Raw genomic sequence first — 20,635 nt, 5'->3', positions numbered from 1 at the left:
AAATATTAATATCACTCTACAATGCCTTGGTAAGGCCACACTTGGAATACTGCATCCAGTTTTGGTCACCACGATGTAAAAAGATGTTGAGACTCTAGAAAGAATACAGAGAAGAACAACAAAGATGATTAGGGGACTGGAGGCTAAAACATATAAGGAACGGTTGCTAGAATTGGGTATGTCTAGTTTAACAAAGAGAAGGACAAGGGGGGACATGATAGCAGTATTCCAATATCTCAGGGGCTGCCATAAAGAAGAGGGAATCAAGCTATTTTCCAAGGCGCCTGAAGGCAGGACAAGAAGCAACGGGTGGAAACTAATCAAGGACAGAAGCAACCTAGAACTAAGGATAAACTTCCTGACAGTTAGAACAATTAACCAGTGGAACAACCTGCCTCCAGAAGCAGTAAATGCTCCAACACTGAAAGTTTTTAAGAAGTGACTGGACAGCCATTTGTCCGAAATGGTGTAGGGTTTCCTGCCTGAGGAGGGGGTTGGACTAGATGACCTCCAAGGTTCCTTCCAACTTTACTACTATTATTACTATTATTAAACTCCTTTCTCTCTACCTCGTTTTTCTGGCCATTTGGTAAAATGTATCCCATGTTCTAAACCAGGGCTAGGCCACCTTGGCTCTTTTATGACTCGTGGACTTCAGCTCCCAGAATTCCTGAGCCAACCATGCTGAGGGGAAAGGGAAAGGTTTCCAAGCTGAGCCATGCTGGCTCAGGAATTCTGGGAGTTGAAGTCCACGAGTCATAAAGCAGCCTAGGCCTAGGCCAGAGGTAGGCAATCTTGGCTCTTTTATGACTTGTGGACTTCAACTCCCAGAATTCCTGAGCCAGCATGGCTCAGCTTGAAAACCTCTCCCTTTGTCCTCAGCATGGCTGGCTCAGGAATTCTGGGAGTTGAAGTCCATGAGTCATAAAAGAGCCACGGTTGCCTACCCCTGTTCTAAAGCAGTGGTTCTCAACCTTTTTATACCAGCGACCCTGGTCATAAGGATGCGCAGCGCATGCGCGGTGCACATGTGTGGCGGCGCCCCATGCGCAGCGCGCATGCACGGCTGCGCGCACGTGCGTGGTGCCGCCAGCTGAGGAAAAAAATGGCGGATCGCGTTGTTTGGCGATCCCGTGAAATGGTTGTTCGACCCCAAATGGGGTCGCGACCCACAGGTTGAGAACCGTTGTTCTAAAGTATTCTGAATCTTCTTTCTCTTTCATTTTCGGTGTCAGTATGTCCATTTCTGGCATGTATTTGTGACAGTTGCAGTCATATGACCACCCCATCTTTTGCCACTTTCTGACCCGCAAAGGGGGAAGCAGCCTTCCCCCATGGTGACGTAATCAAAATACTTGTTTTTGGCAACAGGAATTTTATTTATGACAGCTGCAGTCTCCCAGGATCTTGCTGTGATCCTCTTTTGTGACCTTCTGACAGGCAAAGTCTATGGCAGTGTTTCTCAACCTTGACAATTTTAAGGCATGTGGACTTCAACTCCCAGAATTCCACAGCCAGCAATGCTGGCTGTGGAATTCTGGGAGTTGAAGTCCACATGCCTTAAAATTGTCAAGGTTGAGAAACACTGGTCTATGGGGAAGCCATTTAACAACTGGGTTACTAATTTAACAACGGCGATGACTGACTTAACAAATGAGGCGAGACAAGTCATAAAATGGGGCAAAAGTCACTTAACAAATTTTTCACTTAACAACATAAATTTTGGGCACAGTTGTGGTCGTACCTGGTTGTAAATTGTAAGTTGAGGACTACCTGTATTAGTAAAAAGCAAGATTAGAAACTAAAAATAATAATTTTTTAAAAAGGTCGGGTTCCCTGTCAGAATTATTTATTGCTGCCCCTCAGGTAGGAGCCTGAAACGCAACACATATTGCTCTGTGAATTAAGAATCCCAAAACATCACTCAAACTGAGGATTTAACTTCTTGTTAGTTAGAAAACTTAAATGATCAGAAGTGACTTGAGTAACCCCACATGCATATCAACTCTCCTGCGCGCACTGATGATGTTACCCAGTCAGGTAAAGAAACGTCTGAAAGGAAACCAATCCCAGCAAGAAAGCAGGAAGAAGCCAACATATTGAGTCTACCTGGAGAGGACTAAAGCTACATACACACACACACTCACAAACACACACTCAGCTCTAAAGATGTATAACTGGGGGCAGGGGAGGAGGCTCCATCTTTGGTTCTTTGCACAAACTAGAAAGGAACATTTCCAATAAAATTGTTAGGACTGGACCGGAAGCAATACAGACGTGGGATGTGCATCCACACAACACACAGAATCAAAAGCAAATGAAGCATAGGATGCTTCAGGAGTAGGCAACCTTGGCTCTTTTGTGACTCGTGGACTTCAACTCCCAGAATTCCTGAGTCAGCCATGCTGAGGGGAAAGGGAGAGGTTTCCAAGCTGAGCCAAGCTGGCTCAGGAATTCTGGGAGTTGAAGTCCACAAGTCATGAGGGGGGCCATAGTTCCCTCATGCTGGCTCAGGAATTCTGGGAGTTGGTCTACGAGTCATAAAAGAGCCAAGGTGGCCTACCCCTGCTTTAGTGTGACAGGGCGAACCGGAGGGATAATTCCTGGTTATCACCGACTCAGTTCCAAAACTAACCAAGGCTCAGAGTCACAGAGTCCATCATCCTCGGTTAGTTTTATCCCCGAATTCCAGAACTGATCCAACTGCCTGAACTTCACATGACACAACTGAACCCTGAATGAACGCCAGTGAGTTATCACTGCCACATAATCCCAATCTGGGAGGAGATCGTACAGGCAGTCCTCGATTTACAATGGTTCATTTAGTGACCGTTCAAAGTTACGACGCCACTGAAAAAAAGAGACTTAACAGACCGTTTTTCACACTTGATCCCCACGATCATGTGATCACAATTCAGGCACGCTGACAACCGACTCCTATTTATGACGGTCGCAGGGTTCCTAGGGTTAGGTGATCCCCTTTTAGGATCTTTCTGACGAGCAAAGTCTGTGGGGAAGCCAGATTCACTTAACGACCATGTCATTCAGTTAACGACTGCAGTGACTCATTTAACAACCGAGGCAAGAAAATAGGGCAAAATTCACTTAACAAATGTTTCAGTTAGCAACAAACGTTTGGGGCTCAATTGTGGTCATAAGTCGAGGACTACCTGTACTGTGGATAATTTAGGTTGCCACAGAAGGAAGCTAAGGAGAGAGAAGAAAGAAAGAAAGAAAGAAAGAAAGAAAGAAAGAAAGAAAGAAAGAAAGAAAGAAAGAAAGAAAGAAAGAAAGAAAGAAAGAAAGAAAGAAAGAAAAAGAAAGGAGTCAAGTTATTCTCCAAAGCGCCTGAAGGCAGGAAAAGAAGCAACGGATGGAAACTAATCAAGGAGAGAAGCAACCTAGAACTAAGGAGAAACTTCCTGACAGTCAGAACAATTAACCAGTGTAACTACCTGCCTCCAGAAGCGGTGAATGCTCCAACACTGGAAGTTTTTAAGAAGAAACTGGACAGCCATTTGTCTGAAATGGTGTAGGATTTCCTGCCTGAGCAGGGGGTTGGACTAGATGACCTCCAAAGTCCCTTCCAACTTTATCATTATTATTATTATTATTAAAGAAAGAAAAAGAAAAAAAGAAAGAAAGAAAGGAGAAAGGAACAGAAACAAAAAGAAACAAAAAGAGAAAGAAAAGGGAAAGAAACAAAAAGAAAGAAAGAGGAGAGAGAAAAAAAGGAAAAAAACAGAAAGAAAAAAGAAAGAAACAGAAAGAAAAAAGAAAAAGAGAGTGAGAGAAATAAAAAGGGAAAGAAAGAGAAAGAAACAAAAAGAAAGAGATAGAAAGAAAGAAAGAAAGAAAGAAAGAAAGAAAGAAAGAAAGAAAGAAAGAAAGGACGGTGGAACTTCTGGATAATATGCAAAGGGCTGTCAGAGACCTCTCTGGGGGCGGGGGGGAAGAGAGGTGAACTTCTCTTCGTGCATTGACCCTTTTTGCTGTGATTAGCTCTCTGAACCTGCGCAATAAACCATTTCCTTTCCCAAAAGAGCTGACTCAAGTCTCTCATTTCTACAACACTCTGGGGGGGGGGGAAGAGAGGTGGACTTCTCTGGGGGGGGGGGAAAGAGAGGTGGACTTATCACTCACAGCACCCGGGGATAGACAAGAACCGCTGCAGAAGGGAAGTCTACTGAGGAACATCCAAGCTTGAATAAGTACGAATTCCTTGATCAGAAGAAGAGCCACTAAACTGAGATAGCTCTACAGATTCACCATCACCGCAGCTTTGCAAGCCAAGGTTGGCCAGCCATTTGTCTTGGGGGGGCTTCGAAGATTCCCCCTCTGGCCAGGAGGTTGGACCAGAAGACCCCCCCCTCCCCCAAATCCCTTTCCACCCTAGGAGTCATTGATTCCCCCCCTCCCGCCCCCCCCGTTTGCAATCCAAGATTTCTTAAAGAGAAAAATACAGCCGTGAGATATTGTTAGGGAAGCTGTCAGGAAGTTGGCGGGAAGACTTCTCTCGAACCCTGAAACTCGGCCCAGGTGGTGGGGGGGAGAAAGATACTGGAAGAGCTTCAAAGGGAATCGGCTTTAATTAACTCCCCTCTGACCGAAGCTGCGAAGTTTCCTCGCACAATTTACCAGCTCTTCTACAAGGAGTTACCAACCGCTTGTTTAGTGACCGAAGTTACAGCGGCACTGAAAAAAATGGCCTTTTTTCACATTTAACGACCGTCACAGCATTCCCCCACGGTCACGTGATCAAAATTCAGACGCTAGGCCAGTGATGGCGAACCTTTTAGAGACCGAGTGCCCAAACTGCAACCCAAAATCCACTTATGCATCTTCGGGTACCAGGTGGGTGTGGCCCATTGGGTGGGCATGGCTGCAGTGGTAATGGCAGACTGGGTGGGACTAAAAAGTTCAATCAATCAATTCCAACTTTGCAAGTGTCACGTGTCTGACTAATGAAACACTTCAAAGAACTTTCAGGCATGGTTTAACCTAAAAAAGCCTTTATTAGCGTAGAGGCGTGTCAGCACGGCATAATGGATGCCAAGATCTGAATTTCCCTTCCCTCGGCACATAACATTCCAGGCATTTCCCCTCCCCTATTTTGGGGTCATGATTCACATCTTCCAATTAACCTGGAGGGCAAAGATTCACTTCCGTTCCTGTTCCTTTTCCCGGGCTTTCCTTACTAATCTCCTCCCTTTCTCTGTCATCTGAATTAACTCTAAAAATACCAGACAGTTCTGCATATTTTGTCAAAGCAAGAATATTCAATATTAGCAGCGTTGACAGCAAGATCTTTTTTTTTCCCCGTGAGAAGTTAAAATTGACTGATTGATTGAACCTTTTTTTTTTTTTTGCACAAGGCGGCGGAGGCCTAAAGCGAAAATGTTTTATAAAACCCAGTTGAAGGCCTAGGACTGGGGCGATGGCGCGCGTGCCCACAGAGAGGGCTCTGAGTGCTGCCTCTGGCACCCGTGCCATAGGTTCGCCACCACTGGGCTAGGCAATTGAGTGATATTTGCAGGGTCCCGGAGCCCACGCGATCATCTTTTGAGGCCTTCCGACGAGCAAAGTCATTGGGGAAGCCCGTGGAGAGTCTCCAGGTCATGGTTGCCCCAAAGGTGTTTTTTTTTTTTCAAGAGGACTTCCTTGTTTTTCTTTTGAAGACATTTCGCTTCTCGTCCAAGAAGCTTCTTCGGCTCTTGATCGGATGGTGGAGAGATGGAAGGATTTATCACCAGCTGTCTGCAAGGAGTATAAATCCTTCCATTTCCCCCCCCCACCACCATCCAGTCAGAGCTGAAGAAGCTTCTCGGACGAGCAGCGAAACGTCTTCCAAGCGAAACAAGAAAGTTGTGAAAAAAAGCACCTTTGGGACAAGGGGGCAGCCAGCGTCACGGAACAACCATGTTACTAACTTTTAACAACTGCAGTCCTTCACTTCACAAATGTGGCAACAAAGGTTATCAAAGGAGGCAAAACTCACTTAACGCCTGTCTTGCTTAGCGACGGATATTTGGGCCTCCGTGGTGGTTGTAAATTGAGAACCGCCTGTAGTTACTACAACGACAGGGCTTCCTGAAATCTCTGCTGTTATTGCCTTGGTCTTGCCAACTAAACGGGGCCTAAAATGCCTCATTCCCAGACTGCAGAGAGAAAAGCTGAGTTAGTGTGGCGGGAACTGTACTTCAGAGGGGTGGGAAAAAGAAGTGATACAAATGGAAGTAGTTTTGGGCCTCTTCAGAGTTGCATCCCAACCCAAGATGGACCCCCAAACCCCTCAAGTCAACCCACTTCTGACATATCTATATGCACAAAGGCTTGTGTGACCATAGATATCGCTCTACTGCCGTTAACGGCAATTCTATCGTGTTTCTCATCAACTAGGGAAAAAAACAAAAGACACAAAAAAACTGCTACCGGCCCATCGCGCGCCCTCTCAATGGTGGTGCTTGATAAAGTTAGAGTTATCGCTGAACCTCTTCCCGCAAACCGAGCACTCGTAGGGCTTCTCGCCCGTGTGAATCCGCTTGTGGACGATGAAGTTGGAGTAGTCGTTGAAACGCTTCCCGCAATCCAGGCACTTGTAGGGTTTCTCGCCCGTGTGAATGCGCTTGTGACGGGTGAGGCTGGAGCCCGTGTTGAAGCCCTTCCCGCAGTAAGAGCACTTGTACGGCTTCTCCCCCGTGTGGACCCGCTGGTGGATGAGGAAGGCGGCCCGGCTGACGAAGCTCTTCCCGCACTCGGAGCAGTTGTACCACCGGTCACCGGAGTGGGTCCGCTCGTGGGCGATGAGGTTGGAACGGCGCCGGAAGACCTTGCGGCAAATCAGGCAGGTGTTGTCCGGCTCGCTGGGAAAGAGGCTTGGCTGCAGGACGCTCTCGTCCAAGTCCTCGTAGGTCCCCTGGGAATTGATGAATTTGCCCTCCGCCTTCTCCACGCTGCTCCAGTACAGGGTTTCAGAACCTTCCTCCGGATTGGGAGAGCAAGGGACACCGGGCTCGCCTTTCCCGGACCACTCCCAACGCGATTCTCGGTCCTCGCTCTCCGCTTCGCAGTACTCGTCATCATCTACACAAAGGGATATATAGAGATATAGCCATGTACATTGAATCAATCAATCAATCTGCTGGCATCCTCGTTCTCTACCCTGCATTTCTTGCCATAGATGTACAGATATATTTATATCCACATAAACTGAGTGAAAGAATAAATTGATCTGCTGCAATCCTCGTTCTGTATCTCACATTTCTCATTATCTATATATTTTTATAAACATGTACCTTAGTAAATTGAATCAATCTCCTTGAATCTTCATTCTCTAACCTGCATCATTTTCATATATGCACGTGTATATGTTCATATACATACACACACATGTATATGTAGATGTATACAAAATGTATATTTATCTACATCTACATCCATCTATCATCTATCCATCCATCCATCCATCCATCCATCCATCCATCCATCCATCCATCCATCCAATTCCTGACCGTTAGAACAACTAACCAGTGAAAGAATCTGCCTCGGGAAGATGTGAATGCTCCAACACTGGAAGTTTTTAAGAAGAGATTGGACAATTATTTGTCTGAAATGGTGTAGGACAGTGGTGGCGAACCTATGGCACGGGTGCCAGAGGCGGCACTTGGAGCCCTCTCTGTGGGGACCCATGCTGTTGCCCCAGCCTTGCCTCCCCCCGCAACCACCTCCTCTCCAACAGCCCCCCTGCAGGAGAGTCGCCCTCGAGCGTGGCCCACACGGAGCAGCGCAGCCAAGGACATGGCAGCCAGGCAGTGTAGACAAGACTCTGCCCTCAGGCCCTGTCACGCACAGTTGATGCTGCAGGCCGCGGGCAGAGAGTGTGGCCACCATGGCGCTGCTGGGCTGCCTGGGCGATCTGCGGTGGGTCCTGGAGGCAGTGAGTGGTTCTGTGGGCAGGCAGGGCAGGGGATGGGGGGGGGCAGAGCAGGGGCGGGGCAGGTGGTGGAGCGGGGCCAGTTTTTGGGCACTCGGTGTCTAAAAGGTTCGCCATCACTGGTCTAGGGGTTCCTGCCTGAGCAGGGGGTTGGACTAGATGACCTCCAAGGTCCCTTCCAACTTCTATTATTATTATTATTATTACTACCATCATCTATCTATCCATCCATTTATCATCTATCTATCTATCTATCTATCTATCTATCTATCCATCCATCGATCCATCTATCATTTATCTATCATATCATATCATATCATATCATCCATCCATCCATCCATCCATCCATCCATCCATCCATCCATCCATCCATCCATCCATCTATCTATCTATCTATCTATCTATCTATCTATCTATCTATCTATCTATCTATCTATCTATCGGTAGTCCTCAACGTGTCAACGCTGCAAATATTGTATATTCTTGCTTTTGACAACATGCAGAATTGTCTGGTAAATATGGGGTTAATAAAGAGCAGAAGGGGCGTTGGGGGTAAAGCCCGGGAAAGAAAGGGGAAGAAAACATTTGACCTTCACACTAATTGGATAGTGTGAGATATGATGGCTAATTTAGGGAGGGAACACGCTGATAATTTAACTGCTCAGAGGAAGAGAACTTGGATCCTAGCATCCCTCCCTTGTGCCTGTGCTGACATTTTGTAACATTAAAAGACTTTAAGGAAAATAAATGCCTGGAAGTTCTTTGGAATGTTTCATTAGCCGGAACCACATCACAACGTATGACCACAATTGAGTCCAAAATTTATGTTGTTAAGTGAGAAAGTTGTTAAGTGAGTTTTAAACCATTTTACAACTTTTCTTGCCACGTTTGTTAAGTGAATCACTGCAGTTGTTAAAACTTCGATCACATGACCATGGGGGCAATGCTGCAACGGTCATAAGTGTGAAAAATGGTCATAGGTCACTTTTTTCACTGCCATTGTCATTTCGGTCACTAAATGAGCCGTTGTAAGTCAAAGACTATCTGTAAATAAAGAACTTCCCGCCTCACAGCACTTTCCCCAAATCTTTCCTTTCAGAAGTTGCCCAGCCCCCCCCACGGCCTCACCCAGCAGCACCACGTGACGGTCGCTCTCCCGCTTCGTTTCTCTGAGGGAGGGCCTCTGCCAGCTTTCCAGGGGGGCCTTGGCAGTCAAATGGTCCTTCTCCAGGAGGCTGATGGCCTGAAAGAGGAAAGAGGCCTGTGATGGAAGGAGCCCCAGCCCTTCGGTTCAGCCAGACCAGGGGTAGGCCGCCTTGGCTCTTTGATGACTGGTGGACTTCAACTCCCAGAATTCCTGAGCCAGCACGGCTCAGCTTGGAAACCTCTCCCTTTCCCCTCAGCATGGCTGGCTCAGGAATTCTGGGAGTTGAAGTCCACGAGTCATAAAAGAGCCACGGTTGCTTATACCTGGTCCATAGTATCTTCAGCAGCCACGGATGGATTAACTGATTGATTTAATTCAGGGGTCTTCAAACTTGGCCCTTTTATGACTTGTGGACTTCAACTCCCAGAATTCCTGAGCCAGCCATGGCTCAGCTTAGAAACTTCTCCTTTTCCCCTCAGCATGGCTGGCTCAGGGATTCTGAGAATTGAAGTCCATGAGCCATAAAAGAGCCCAGGTGGGCTACCCCTGAGCCGGACCGTTCAGCCAGACCCTTTCAGAGCAAGCCTTCTTGATGCCTTTGGATAAATACTGACCCTGAGATTTTCCTAGCCATGTTGTGAAAGGCAGTTTCCCATCGAAAGAAAGAAAAAGAAAGAAAGAAAGAAAGAAAGAAAGAAAGAAAGAAAGAAAGAAAGAAAGAAAGAAAGAAAGAAAGAAAGAAAAAGAAAAGAGACGGGGGAGGGAGGGAGCGAGGGAAGGAAGGAAGGAGGGAAGGACTGGCTGCCTAAAGTCACCCACCCGACCTCATGCCTAAGGCAGAACCAGAACTCAAGATTTTCTGGTACCTTGGCTGGGGCTTTTTGTCCCCTGCACCAAACTGGCTCTTCCCACAATGCATTTGCCAAATGGGGAGCTTGTTCCCTTCGGCTCTTCTAACTTCCAATTATTTTTTCTATAACCTTAGTTTTCTCTCTCCGTCCTGTCTGTCTGCCTCCCCTCCTTCTCTTCCTTTTTCCTCCCTCCATCCCTCCTTCTTTTTCCTTTTTTCTTTCCTTTTCTTTCCTCTTTCCCTTCCCTTTTTTCCTTTCCCCCCTTCCCTTTCCTTTCCTTCCTCTCCTTCCCGCTTTCCCCTCTCCCCTTCCCTTCCCTTCCGCCCATCCCAATCCACCCTCCCATCCCCATCTACCTCTCCAGAGACAGCCTTGCCTCTCTTCCCTTCTTCCCACCCACCAAGAAACACACACACACACACACACCCCACAGGCATCCCTCACCTGCTCTTCTTGGGCTTTGCTCTCCTGCTCCCGCAGCAGGAAATCCTCCGCCAGGATCACGGCCTGGGTGCAAGTCAGAGGGCGACACTCCCGCACCCATCCCTGCAATTCCCGGGGCAGGATGGCCAGGAACTGCTCCAGCACCACCATCTCCAGGATCTGCTCCTTGGTGTGCTGCTCCGGTTTCAGCCACTGGTGGCAGAGCCTCCGGAGGTGGCGGCAGGCTTCCCGAGGCCCGTCGGCATCCTGGTAACTGAACTGCCGGAAGAGGCCGCGCTCGTCGTTCCAGCTGACGGCCTGCTGGCCCAGGCGGATCCTGGCACCTTTCTGACTGTGGAGCCTCTTCGGGGGCTCCATCGCGTGAGCTTCTCCGCTCAGGCTGATGGTGAGCTGGGTCCCTCTCTCGGCTCGAGGCTGCTGGGGGCAACCGGGCCTCCCTCGGAAGGTTCCGGAAGGGCGAGGGTCGCTTCTGGGCAGAGGCATCCGAGACTGTGGGTTTCCCCCTTCCAAAGAAGGCGCTTCCAGAACCTTCAGGAATTCCTGCAGCTGAGACTCCCACCGTTGTTGCAGGCTCCTGCAGGGCTCCGGGGTTGTTTTCTCAGGATCAGTTCTCCCCCAGAAATCCTGGATGCGCCCGGCGGGAATCAGGCGGGAGCCCGGGCCTACTCCCTTCTCTTTTATGGCCCCCGCCAGGAGCCGCTCTCCCATCTGCGTCCCTTTCCCTTGCTCGGCCTTCAAAGGACTCTGAGTTGATTTCTCCCTGAGCTCGGCAGCCATTTTCTTTCTCCGGGGCTACCCTGGACTGGATCGATGCTTCTGCTCGGCGATGCCCCTGTCTCAGATGAAAATGGGCACGGACATCAGAACCAAAGCCATTTAAAGGCCAACAAGATTCCCCCCCCCAAAAAAAAACCCCACACAAATGAAGAATATAAGAATTTGAGACCAAAGCTGGCAACTGAGAGGACTAGGCAAGGCTCTGGCCCTCACTCAATTCCTTTTTTCTAAAAAAAAAATAATAATAGATTTTTTGTATTACCCTTCCAATTATGATAGTCTTAGCCAACTGGGGTGCTCTTGAGATAACCAGATCTGGCCTCCCCTCCCAAACTCTGGAAGTTGAAAACTGTGTTCCAGTATTTGAGGGGCTGCCCCAAAGTAGAAGGAGTCAAGCTATTCTCCAAAGCAGGACAAGAAGTAATGGATGGAAACTAACCAAGGAGAGAAGCAACCTAGAACTAAGGAGAAACTTCCTGACAGTTGGAACAATTAACCAGTGGAACAACCTGCCTCCAGAAGCGGTGAATGCTACAACACTGGACGTTTTTAAGAAGAGACTGGACAGCCATTTCTCCGAAATGGTATAGGGTTTCCTGCCTGAGCAGGGGGTTGGACTGGATGATCTCCAAGATCCCTTCCAACTTTAATAATAATAATAATTATAATAATAATAATAGTAGTAGTAGTAGTAGTAGTAATAATCTACTGTACCGGGGACTTTAAAGTGGCCTGTATGGCATTCTTCTTAACAAATTTATCACAATTATTTCAGGAACAATCATTATCCAAAGAATTTTCTGTGCAATACTGTCTCTGAATGGCACATTAAGCAATAAATCAGCAGTTCTCAACCTGTGGGTCGGGACCCCATTTGGGGTCGAACGACCATTTCAGCGGGGTCGCCAAACAACACAGTCCCCCATTTTTTCCCCCTTTTCCTTAGCTGTGCTACTCCCTTTTATTCTATTGGCTTTCAAAAGCCAATAGGAATTGTCCAGGCTGTCTCTGCCCTGCTGAGCCCGCCAAAAGTCCCATTCTGCAAATGGTACTGCACCAGTTGAGTAGTCCTCGACTTACGACCGGTTGGGGGTCGCGGCATTAAAAAGGTTGAGAACCACTGCAATAAATCATTTCCATAAAATAATACGGACAAGTTTCTGTTTCCCATCTTTACAGGATTAGTTTTTTTCTCAACTCAATATCGGTATCATTAATGAACCGATTAAATAGTAAAGGTGCAACACTCATCTTGATTTCACCCCCTTAAAAATCTTGAGTATCTGTCAGGTACATTCCTTCCCTCCCCCCCCCTTTTCCTCACAACTGCCTTGCAAGGTAGGTTTGCTGAGAAGGAGCAACTGACACAAAGTGAGTGAGGTACCACAGCTAAGGAGAGATGTAAACCAGGCTCTCTTTAGTACTAATCCAGGGGTCTTCAAACTTGCCCCTTTTATGACTTGTAGACTTCAACTCCCAGAATTCCCCAGCCAGCATACTTTATGACTTGTGGAATTCTGGGAATTGAAGTTCACAAGTCATAAAAGAGCCAAGTTTGAAGACCCCTGCTTTAAGGCTTGTGGACTTCAACTCCCAGAATTCCCCAGTCAGCATATTTTATGATTTATGGATTTCAACTCCCAGAATTCCCCAGCCAGCATACTTTATGACTTGTGGATTTCAACTCCCAGAATTCCTCAGCCAGGCACACTGGCTGAGGAATTCTGGGAGTTGAAGTTCACAAGTCATAAAAAAGCCAAGTTTGAAGACCCCTGCTTTAAGGCTTGTGGACTTCAACTCCCAGAATTCCCCAGCTAGCATATATTAGGACTTGTGGACTTCAACTCCCAGAATTCCCCAGCCACAAGTCTTAAAGTATGTTGGCTGGGGAATTCTGGGACTTGAAGTCCACAAGTCTTAAAGTTGTCACTTTTGGAGACCCCCTGCTCTATTTCACTCAGCCCATTCCAAGACAAACTCTAAAGTGCAGGGCTCTGCAGCTGAAACAACCCCCCCCCCACCATCCACCCCCGGCTCCATCTTTCTCGGCTCTTCCAGATCGGCTGCTTTGGGGAGGAGGGGTGTGTGTGAAAGGGACTCCACCCTGCGGAAGAAATCTGGAGACTCTGAAAGCCCTTCCTTTTTAGTAAGCCACGATCGCCACAAGCCGCGATCGGCAGTCTGCAACCTCAGCTAAGCTTTTCGTAGAACTTTCCACCTTCCTCCCTTTAAATCGCTTTGCGGGGTGTTTTTCTCGCGCTCCTATCCCCACCCCACCCCACCCCACTCCCGCCCTAGATCCCGTTTTTTTTTTCCTTTGCCTTTTTTTTCTTTTCTTTTTTTTCTTTTTGCAAACATTCCTCCATCCTTGCATTTCAGAAAAGGATGCAGCCCGTGTCTCCCCCGTTTTTCTCTCCCCATTTTTAAAACCTTGGTGAGACTCCTCCAGCGAAGGAGCGCGACAGCTGGCGGCTCCCCCTTGTTCCCTTCCCATGATTGCTACTAGCAGCTTGGCCTGCTTCCCCGGGAAGGCAAACTTCCTGAACCTGAACCCGGGGCCGGGCCGCCCCTGGCCCGGGCCATCCAAGCACAGGAGCCCCGCCCGGTAAGCCAAGTTGGCAACCTCCAGGCTCCTAGGCCGGGAAGGCTCCCCCGCCCCGCTGCCCTTTTGCACTCACCCGATCTCCCTCCCACGAGCTGGGAAATTCAAAGGCCACTTTCCCACGGGAGGCGGGGCCGGAAGTGACTGGAACTGTTTACATCCCGCCTTCCCCGCCACAACTTCCTGGCCTCTCTAGGAAGCGGGACGGGGGAGGGGGGCGAGGTGGGGGTGGATGGAAAAGGGGAAAAGAGGAGCCTGTAATGCAGGGGTCTTCAAACTTGGCCCTTTTATGCCTTGTGGACTTCAACTCCCGGCTGGCTGAAGCATTCTGGGAGTTGAAGTCCACAAGTCCTGAAAGAACCAAGTTTGAAGACCCCTGTCTTAAAGTATGCTGGCTAGGGAATTCTGGGGGTTGAAGTCCACAAGTCATGAAATGGCCAAGTTTGAAGACCCCCTGCCGTAATGGCTTCCCTTCTTTAAAAAGGATCTCATGTTTAATGTGGAATTGATACATGGCTGGCTGATTCACTGAACAGCCGTTTGACTAACTTCACAACTGCAGTGATTCACCTAACAACTGGGTCAAGAAAGGTCGCAAAACGGGGCAAAATTAACTTAATATCTCGCTTAGTGACATACATTTTGGGCTCCTTTGTGGTCGTAAGTCGAGGACTATTTGTACTTGGCTGGCTGGGGACTTCTGGGAGTTGAAGTCCACGCATCAGTTGAGAAAAACATTAATAATAATAATAATTAATAAATAAATAAATAAATAATAATGATAATAATAATAGAAGAAGTTGGAAGGGACCTTGGAGGTCATCGAGTCTAACCCCCTGTTCAGGCAGGAAACCCTACCTACACCATTTTGGACAAATGACTGTTCGGTCTCTTCTTAAAAGCTTCCAGTGTTGGAGCATTCACCGTTTCTGGAGGCAGGTTGATCCACTGGTTAATTGTTCTCACTGTCAGGAAGTTTCTCCTTAGTTCTAGGTTGCTTCTCTCCTTGATTAGTTTCCATCCGTTGCTTCTTGCCCTGCCTTCAGGCACTTTGGAGAATAGCTTGACTCCCTCTTCTTTGGGGCAGCCCCTGAGATATTGGAACACGGCTATCATGTCCCCCCTCGTCCTTCTCTTCATTAAACTAGACATACCCAATTCCAGCAACCGTTCCTTATGTGTTTTAGCCTCCAGTCCCCTAATCATCTTTGTTGCTCTTCTCTGTACACTTTCTAGAGTCTTAGGGGTGGGGAGACTTAAGTTTCATTTAGTCACCATTCAAAGTTACGACGGCACTGAAAAAAGTGACTGATGGCCATTTTTCACTTGAGTGTTACAGCATCCTCATGCTCACATGATAAAGATTGCTTGGCAATTGACTCATATTTATGACGGTTGCAGTGACCCAGGGTCATGTGATCCCCTTTTGTGACCTTCTGACAAGCAAAGTCAATGGGGAAGCCGGATTCACTTAATAATCGGGTTACTAACTTAACCGGCTGCAGTGATTCACTTAACAGCTGTGGCAAGAAAGACAGTTTGTTAAAGACTGTCTTGCTTAGCAATGGAAATTTGGGGGCTCAGTTGTGGTCATAAGTTGAGGACGATCTGTAGACATGCATGCACCCCACAGAAGCTCCGTGGGGAGGGGATTTGGGCAGGTCTCCTTTCTCAGCCCCAGAACCAGCGAGGAATTGCAGAGAAAGGTTAGCCTAAGAGTGGGGAGACCACAATTCTGGGGATTTTAGGCTAGTGACTCTAGTTTAGTGTTTCTCAACCTTGACAATTTTAAGGCATGTGGACTTCAACTCCCAGAATTCCACAGCCAGCATTGCTGGCTGTGGAATTCTGGGAGTTGAAGTCCACATGCCTTAAAATTGTCAAGGTTGAGAAACACTGCTCTAGTTCATTTAATGACCACCATAAAAAAGGATGACTGAAGGCCAGAACGGGGAGGCTCCATTACATTCGTAACTCAAGGACTACCTGTAACATTCAGGAGCAGATCAGAGGCCTCCCTCATTCACTGGATCAGGGGTAGGCAACCTTGGCTCTTTTATGACTCGTGGACTTCAACTCCCAAAATTCCTGAGCCAGCCTGGCTCAGCTTGGAAACCTCTCCCTTTCCCCTCAGCATGGCTGGCTCAGGAATTCTGGGAGTTGAAGTCCACGAGTCACAAAAGAGCCAAGGTGGCCTACCCCCCCCCCCAGCTAGTCCTTCCCTCTCAGCCTCAGAGAAGGGAGGAATTCAGATATCAAAGGACCCCTGTATAAAAATGATGGAAAATACTGAACTTCTCAATATAATTAATCCAGAAGTGGTGAATGCTCCAACCCTGGAAGTTTTTAAGAAGAGACTGGACAGCCATTTGTCTGAAATGGTGTAGGGGCCCTGCCTGAACAGGGGGTTGGATTAGATGATCTCCAAGGTCCCTTCCAACTTTATTATTATTATTAATGATGGATCATCGCACAGTCAGCCAGATGTTCAGACTGGATTTGGCATTTTGTCTACCTATCGAGTCCTTACCCAGGACCTGGGATAGGCAGATGTGGATGTTTGATGGTATTACAGATATCGTCGCAGGATGGAAGCAGTTCCTAGTAAGGCTGCCTTTTGCAATTGACTAATAGCGAATTTGTCAATGCCAATGGTGTTCAAGTGGTGCTCCAGTTGTTTTGGGATTGCACCCAAGGAGCCTATTACTATTGGTACTACCCTTGCTTGCTTTTGCCACAGTCTTTCTATTTCTATTTGTAGGTCTTTGTATTTTGTTATCTTCTCCAGTTCTTTCTCTTCTATTCTGCTATCTCCAGGCACTGCCACGTCCACTATCCAGACTTTTTTGTCTTTCTTATCGACAATTGTTAAGTCTGGGGTGTTATGTTGCAAGTGCTTGTCTGTTTGAATTCTGAAGTCCCAGAGCAGTTTAATTTTATCATTTTCTATGACTTTCTCTATTATTATTATTATTATTAAATCTATATTTTACAAGCGATAGCAGTGGATTCACACCACGTAAAAATTCCCCGTTGTCACGGTTAGTATTAGGTGGTGCGCAAAGTTTTTTTTTAAAAAAAAAAAATTCCTTTTTTTCCAATCATGAACTCATGGAACTGAGTTGAGAAACAGTGTTGCAAAAAGCAATTAAGTCTAAAAAAAGTTCAACCACTTCCTTAAATACCGTAGTTTTTGAAGGAGCCTGTGTATTTTAGGTCTGTGTCTTAGTATGTGTCAACTTGCCCCACTTGTGATTTGCGTAACACATCTGCTTCTTATGTACTGTCTTGATTTTCCAAGAATGGATTACCATGAAGCTAGCCAAACTGGTTCTAAATCAAATTTACACTTAACGGGCAAAGCTTATGCAATACTATGAAACTCCCCATGGAGAAATTAAAAGGGAAAGCGTCATTCTGAGGCTGTAACTACACATCTACTAATCAACCTAACGCGGTGTGGATTTTCCTTCTGGAACAGCCTCTCCCTAGAGATCCCTCTGTCTCCCCTGCACCAGTGATGTTCCAAGATTACTTGAAAACCTGGTTGTTTCTCCAGGCTTTGGGGCAAGGTGGCTATGGAGACCCCATCAGAGTTGCTGTCTGGTATGTTATGTGTGGTGTTGTTTGCTTTTTACCAGACACACATTATTTCTTTTCTCCATTTTGCTTTTATTACAGTGTAATCTGCCCAAAGTCAGCTGAGATGAGCAACCTCTAAACCAGGGGGGTCAAACTCAATTTCATTGAGGGCCGCATCAGCACTGTGGTTGCCCTGGGGGGGGAGTGGGGGTGGCCAGGGTGGGGGTGGCCTACTGGGTGGGCCTGGATGGAGGAAGTGTGGCCTACGGGGTGGGGGTGGCCAGCTCGACATCATTTGCATCAAGGGGGCCTGTGCGGGCCTGGGCAGGAGTGGGACAGATCTGAGGGTCTCTGGCAGAAAGGGGTGGGACCAGGGCAGAGCCCATCAAGCCAGATATGTGAAGTAGGCGAGGGCCATTTGCTGGCCACTTCCAGGCGATGGTGCATTTCTTCATTCCTCACAAAAGGTGACACCTCCCCAGCATGCACCCAGGGAGTGGGGCCGACGCAGCAGGGGCTGGTTCCTCGCTGTTTCCAGACGGCCTTGTGGAGCTAAGACTGAATGCGTTTCAACCTAGATGGCCACCACAAAATTGTACATTGGCTCCCGGCCGGCCTGGGCCAGGGCCAAGGCAACAGGGGCCGTTCCCTCACTGTTTCCAGGATGGCTTTGCGGGCCACTTGAAACCACTTCGCGGGCCGCATCTGACCCCCGGGCCTTGTGTTTGACAGGTCTGCTCTAAACTGAATTAAGCAAGCAAACAAAGAACAAGAGCTATTTATTACTACAGTACCACAGTACTACCCACCAATCAAATCTTCCTCTCCTCAAAATAACAAGGAATGTTTACATCCTACAGGCTTATTTCCTAGAAATGTTCAGTAGTCCTCAACATAGAACAAGATTGTTTAGTGGCTACCCTCCCATGGAAAAGCCTGCCTCGTGGTAAATTCTCCTTCACTGGAGATCTTGAAACAAAGCCTGGTTCTCCATTTGCCAAAAAATGTTCTAGCAGCTCTTGTCCTAAAGCAGAAGGTTAGACTAAATGACCTCTGAGGTACCTTCTGCTCTAGTGTTTGACTCAGCAGACAATCCTATAGTGTTCAAGACTGCTTTGTATCTCATAAAGATGGCTATAATGGCAACTAGGGTTAAGAGCAGGGGATTGGACTAGAACAGGGGTCTTCAAACTTGGCCCTTTTATGACTTGTGGACTACAACTCCCAAAATTCCTCAGCCAGCATAGGCTGGAATTCTGGGAGTTGAAGTCCACAAGTCATAAAAGGGCCAGGTTTGAAGACCCCAGGAATAGAAGTTCGCCATAAATTATATGGCAGCTATATAAATTATGTAGCTCAGTGGCTGAGTACGTGTTTTGCCTGGAGAAATTTGCTGCGTTCATTTAATGACTTCTTAAAAAAAAAATTGGAAAATTGCATAGGCTGGCTGGGGAATTCTGGGAGTTGAAGTCCACAAGTCATAAAAGGGCCAAGTTTGAAGACTCCTGGACTGGAAGATTTCCAAGATCCGTTCCAACTCTGTCATTCTGTTCTTCTATATATCTCACCTCAATCTATTTCCCTGTAGTTTATTTAATTGTATATATTTCAAGGTTTATAAGATTACCCAACTCACAGTGTAACAACATCCAATATATCAAAAAGAAGAAAAAATACTCTCCCTCCCCCAAATAAGGTGTGTGTGTGTGTGTGTGTGTGTGTGTGTGTGTTGGCTGGAGCAGGGCTTTTCAACCTTTTCACCCATTGTACCACTTTTAGGATATGGCAATATCTGAGTACCACCAGTCGCCTAGCAAGTGTAGAAAACTTGATGACCCAAAAAAAAAAAAAAAAAATACTGAGGGTGGGGTGGGGGTGTTTGGTTTTTATTCCCCCCATCTGCTGGGTGGTTGCAGCAGGTTTTGGTCACTTCACGTGACCCTGGGACACTGACCGTCATAAATATGAATCAGTTGCCAAGCATCTGAATGTAAATCACAAGACCCTGGGGATGGTGCAACATTCCAGCTGATCAGCACTTCTTCAGAGCTCAGCAAAAGTACCAGGATGAGCGCCGAGCTCCAGCTGGATCCTGGCGCTGATCCTGGCGTTTTCACTGAGCCTTGACAGTCTCGAAGCGCCGATCAGCTGGAAAGCGGCACTGATCCTGGCGCTTCTGCTGAGCCCTGACAGCCCTGCAGCTCCAGCCATCTCTCGCTCAGGCTTGTGCGGTGCTGCCACCGGTTCAGCTCATTCCCCTCCCCCACTACCACTTTTCTAGGATGGTCGCATACCACCTGGCAGGTGCCAATATACCACAGGTGGTACCCGTACCACTGGTTGAAAAGCCCTGGGCTGGAGCACCCGGTCTACCAAGTATAGGATAAATCAGTCTGTTCTGCGTTTCGCTCCAATCTAGGAGCATGTTTTGCAGGCAGACATCACGTACTGTGAACACTGTAAATTCAAAAATTTTTGTGGCTGACAAAGAGTTAGTGGGAGACTAGTATAGCTATTTCAAGCTCTTAACAACTGCCTAACGTGCAAGCTGCCCAGGTTCGAAACCCAGAGGGGTTTGGATCTTGACATCTTTTCTACTCTCATTTCTACTTTCCCCACCTGCTCCGCTCGTATCTGGTTGTCTGAGGTTGTTGCTGGATCAACCTCCGATTTGTCTCGTCCTACGGCCCCCGTGAGTCGTAGTGTGATCCTCCTCTGGTAGCATTTCTCCTATCCTGTGCGCCGCACTGCCTCCGCTGGTCTGCTGTTCCTCTCCTAGTTCTCGGGCAAACTGTGCTGATGTTTCCCTCTCTTCGCAACAAGCCAATCCTTGAGGGATCGAGGTGAATAATGATGTTATATCAAAAGATACCATTTCTTCATCATCCTCGACTGTTGTTACTTTCAGGCTCCTCAGGAAATCCTCTTTCACTGTAGTCCTGGTGCCTTCGACCAGATGTTGGAGTCGTCTGCTTAGCCATTTTGCCAACCCAAAGGTTGGGGTACCCCTAAGTGAGACGACTGGGCGTAAAGGGACACCTGCTTTATGGATTTTTAGTGAACCATAAATTCGTGCCATGGCTGAGTCCCTGGGTCGGATCATGTTCAGGTCTTCCTCATGGACCTTCTTTTGCTTGTTGAGCCTGTCAGTCACCTTGTTGATCTGATTCTTGAGCGATATCATCGGGTCCTTGTTGACGGTTCGGTACGAGCTCCTATCATGAAGTAGGGTGTATGCTTTCTGACTGTATTCAGACCTGTACATGATTACTGTCACCCTGCCTTTGTCAGCCGGCAGA

General features: G+C 47.5%; 1 protein-coding gene across 3 annotated transcripts; it reads right to left on the bottom strand.

The window, feature by feature from the left end:
• Positions 1 to 5,391: 5,391 nt before the first annotated feature.
• LOC120308821 (zinc finger and SCAN domain-containing protein 21-like) lies at positions 5,392 to 13,905 on the bottom strand. 3 transcript variants are annotated; one of them, XM_039345345.1, is made up of 4 exons: positions 13,831 to 13,905; positions 10,376 to 11,207; positions 9,062 to 9,176; positions 5,392 to 7,083 (listed from the first exon to the last, which is right to left on the bottom strand). In XM_039345345.1, the coding sequence occupies exons 2-4, from the start codon at positions 11,150 to 11,152 to the stop codon at positions 6,452 to 6,454; spliced, it is 1,524 nt and encodes a 507-aa protein (XP_039201279.1). In that variant the 5' UTR covers positions 11,153 to 11,207; positions 13,831 to 13,905; the 3' UTR covers positions 5,392 to 6,451. The 3 variants fall into 3 exon arrangements, with proteins under 3 accessions (XP_039201279.1, XP_039201280.1, XP_039201281.1); XM_039345346.1 differs by lacking the exon at positions 13,831 to 13,905 and adding an exon at positions 13,583 to 13,804 and having other exon boundaries at positions 10,376 to 11,211; XM_039345347.1 differs by lacking the exon at positions 13,831 to 13,905 and adding an exon at positions 13,583 to 13,804.
• Between the last annotated feature and the right edge of the window lie 6,730 nt (positions 13,906 to 20,635).

This window comes from Crotalus tigris, unplaced genomic scaffold, assembly GCF_016545835.1.
Source record: "Crotalus tigris isolate CLP2741 ecotype Arizona unplaced genomic scaffold, ASM1654583v1 scf7180000017950.1190679, whole genome shotgun sequence".
NCBI classification, from domain to species: domain Eukaryota; kingdom Metazoa; phylum Chordata; class Lepidosauria; order Squamata; family Viperidae; genus Crotalus; species Crotalus tigris.
Note: the sequence above shows the minus strand (reverse complement) of the source record. Positions and strands in the feature narration are given on the sequence as shown.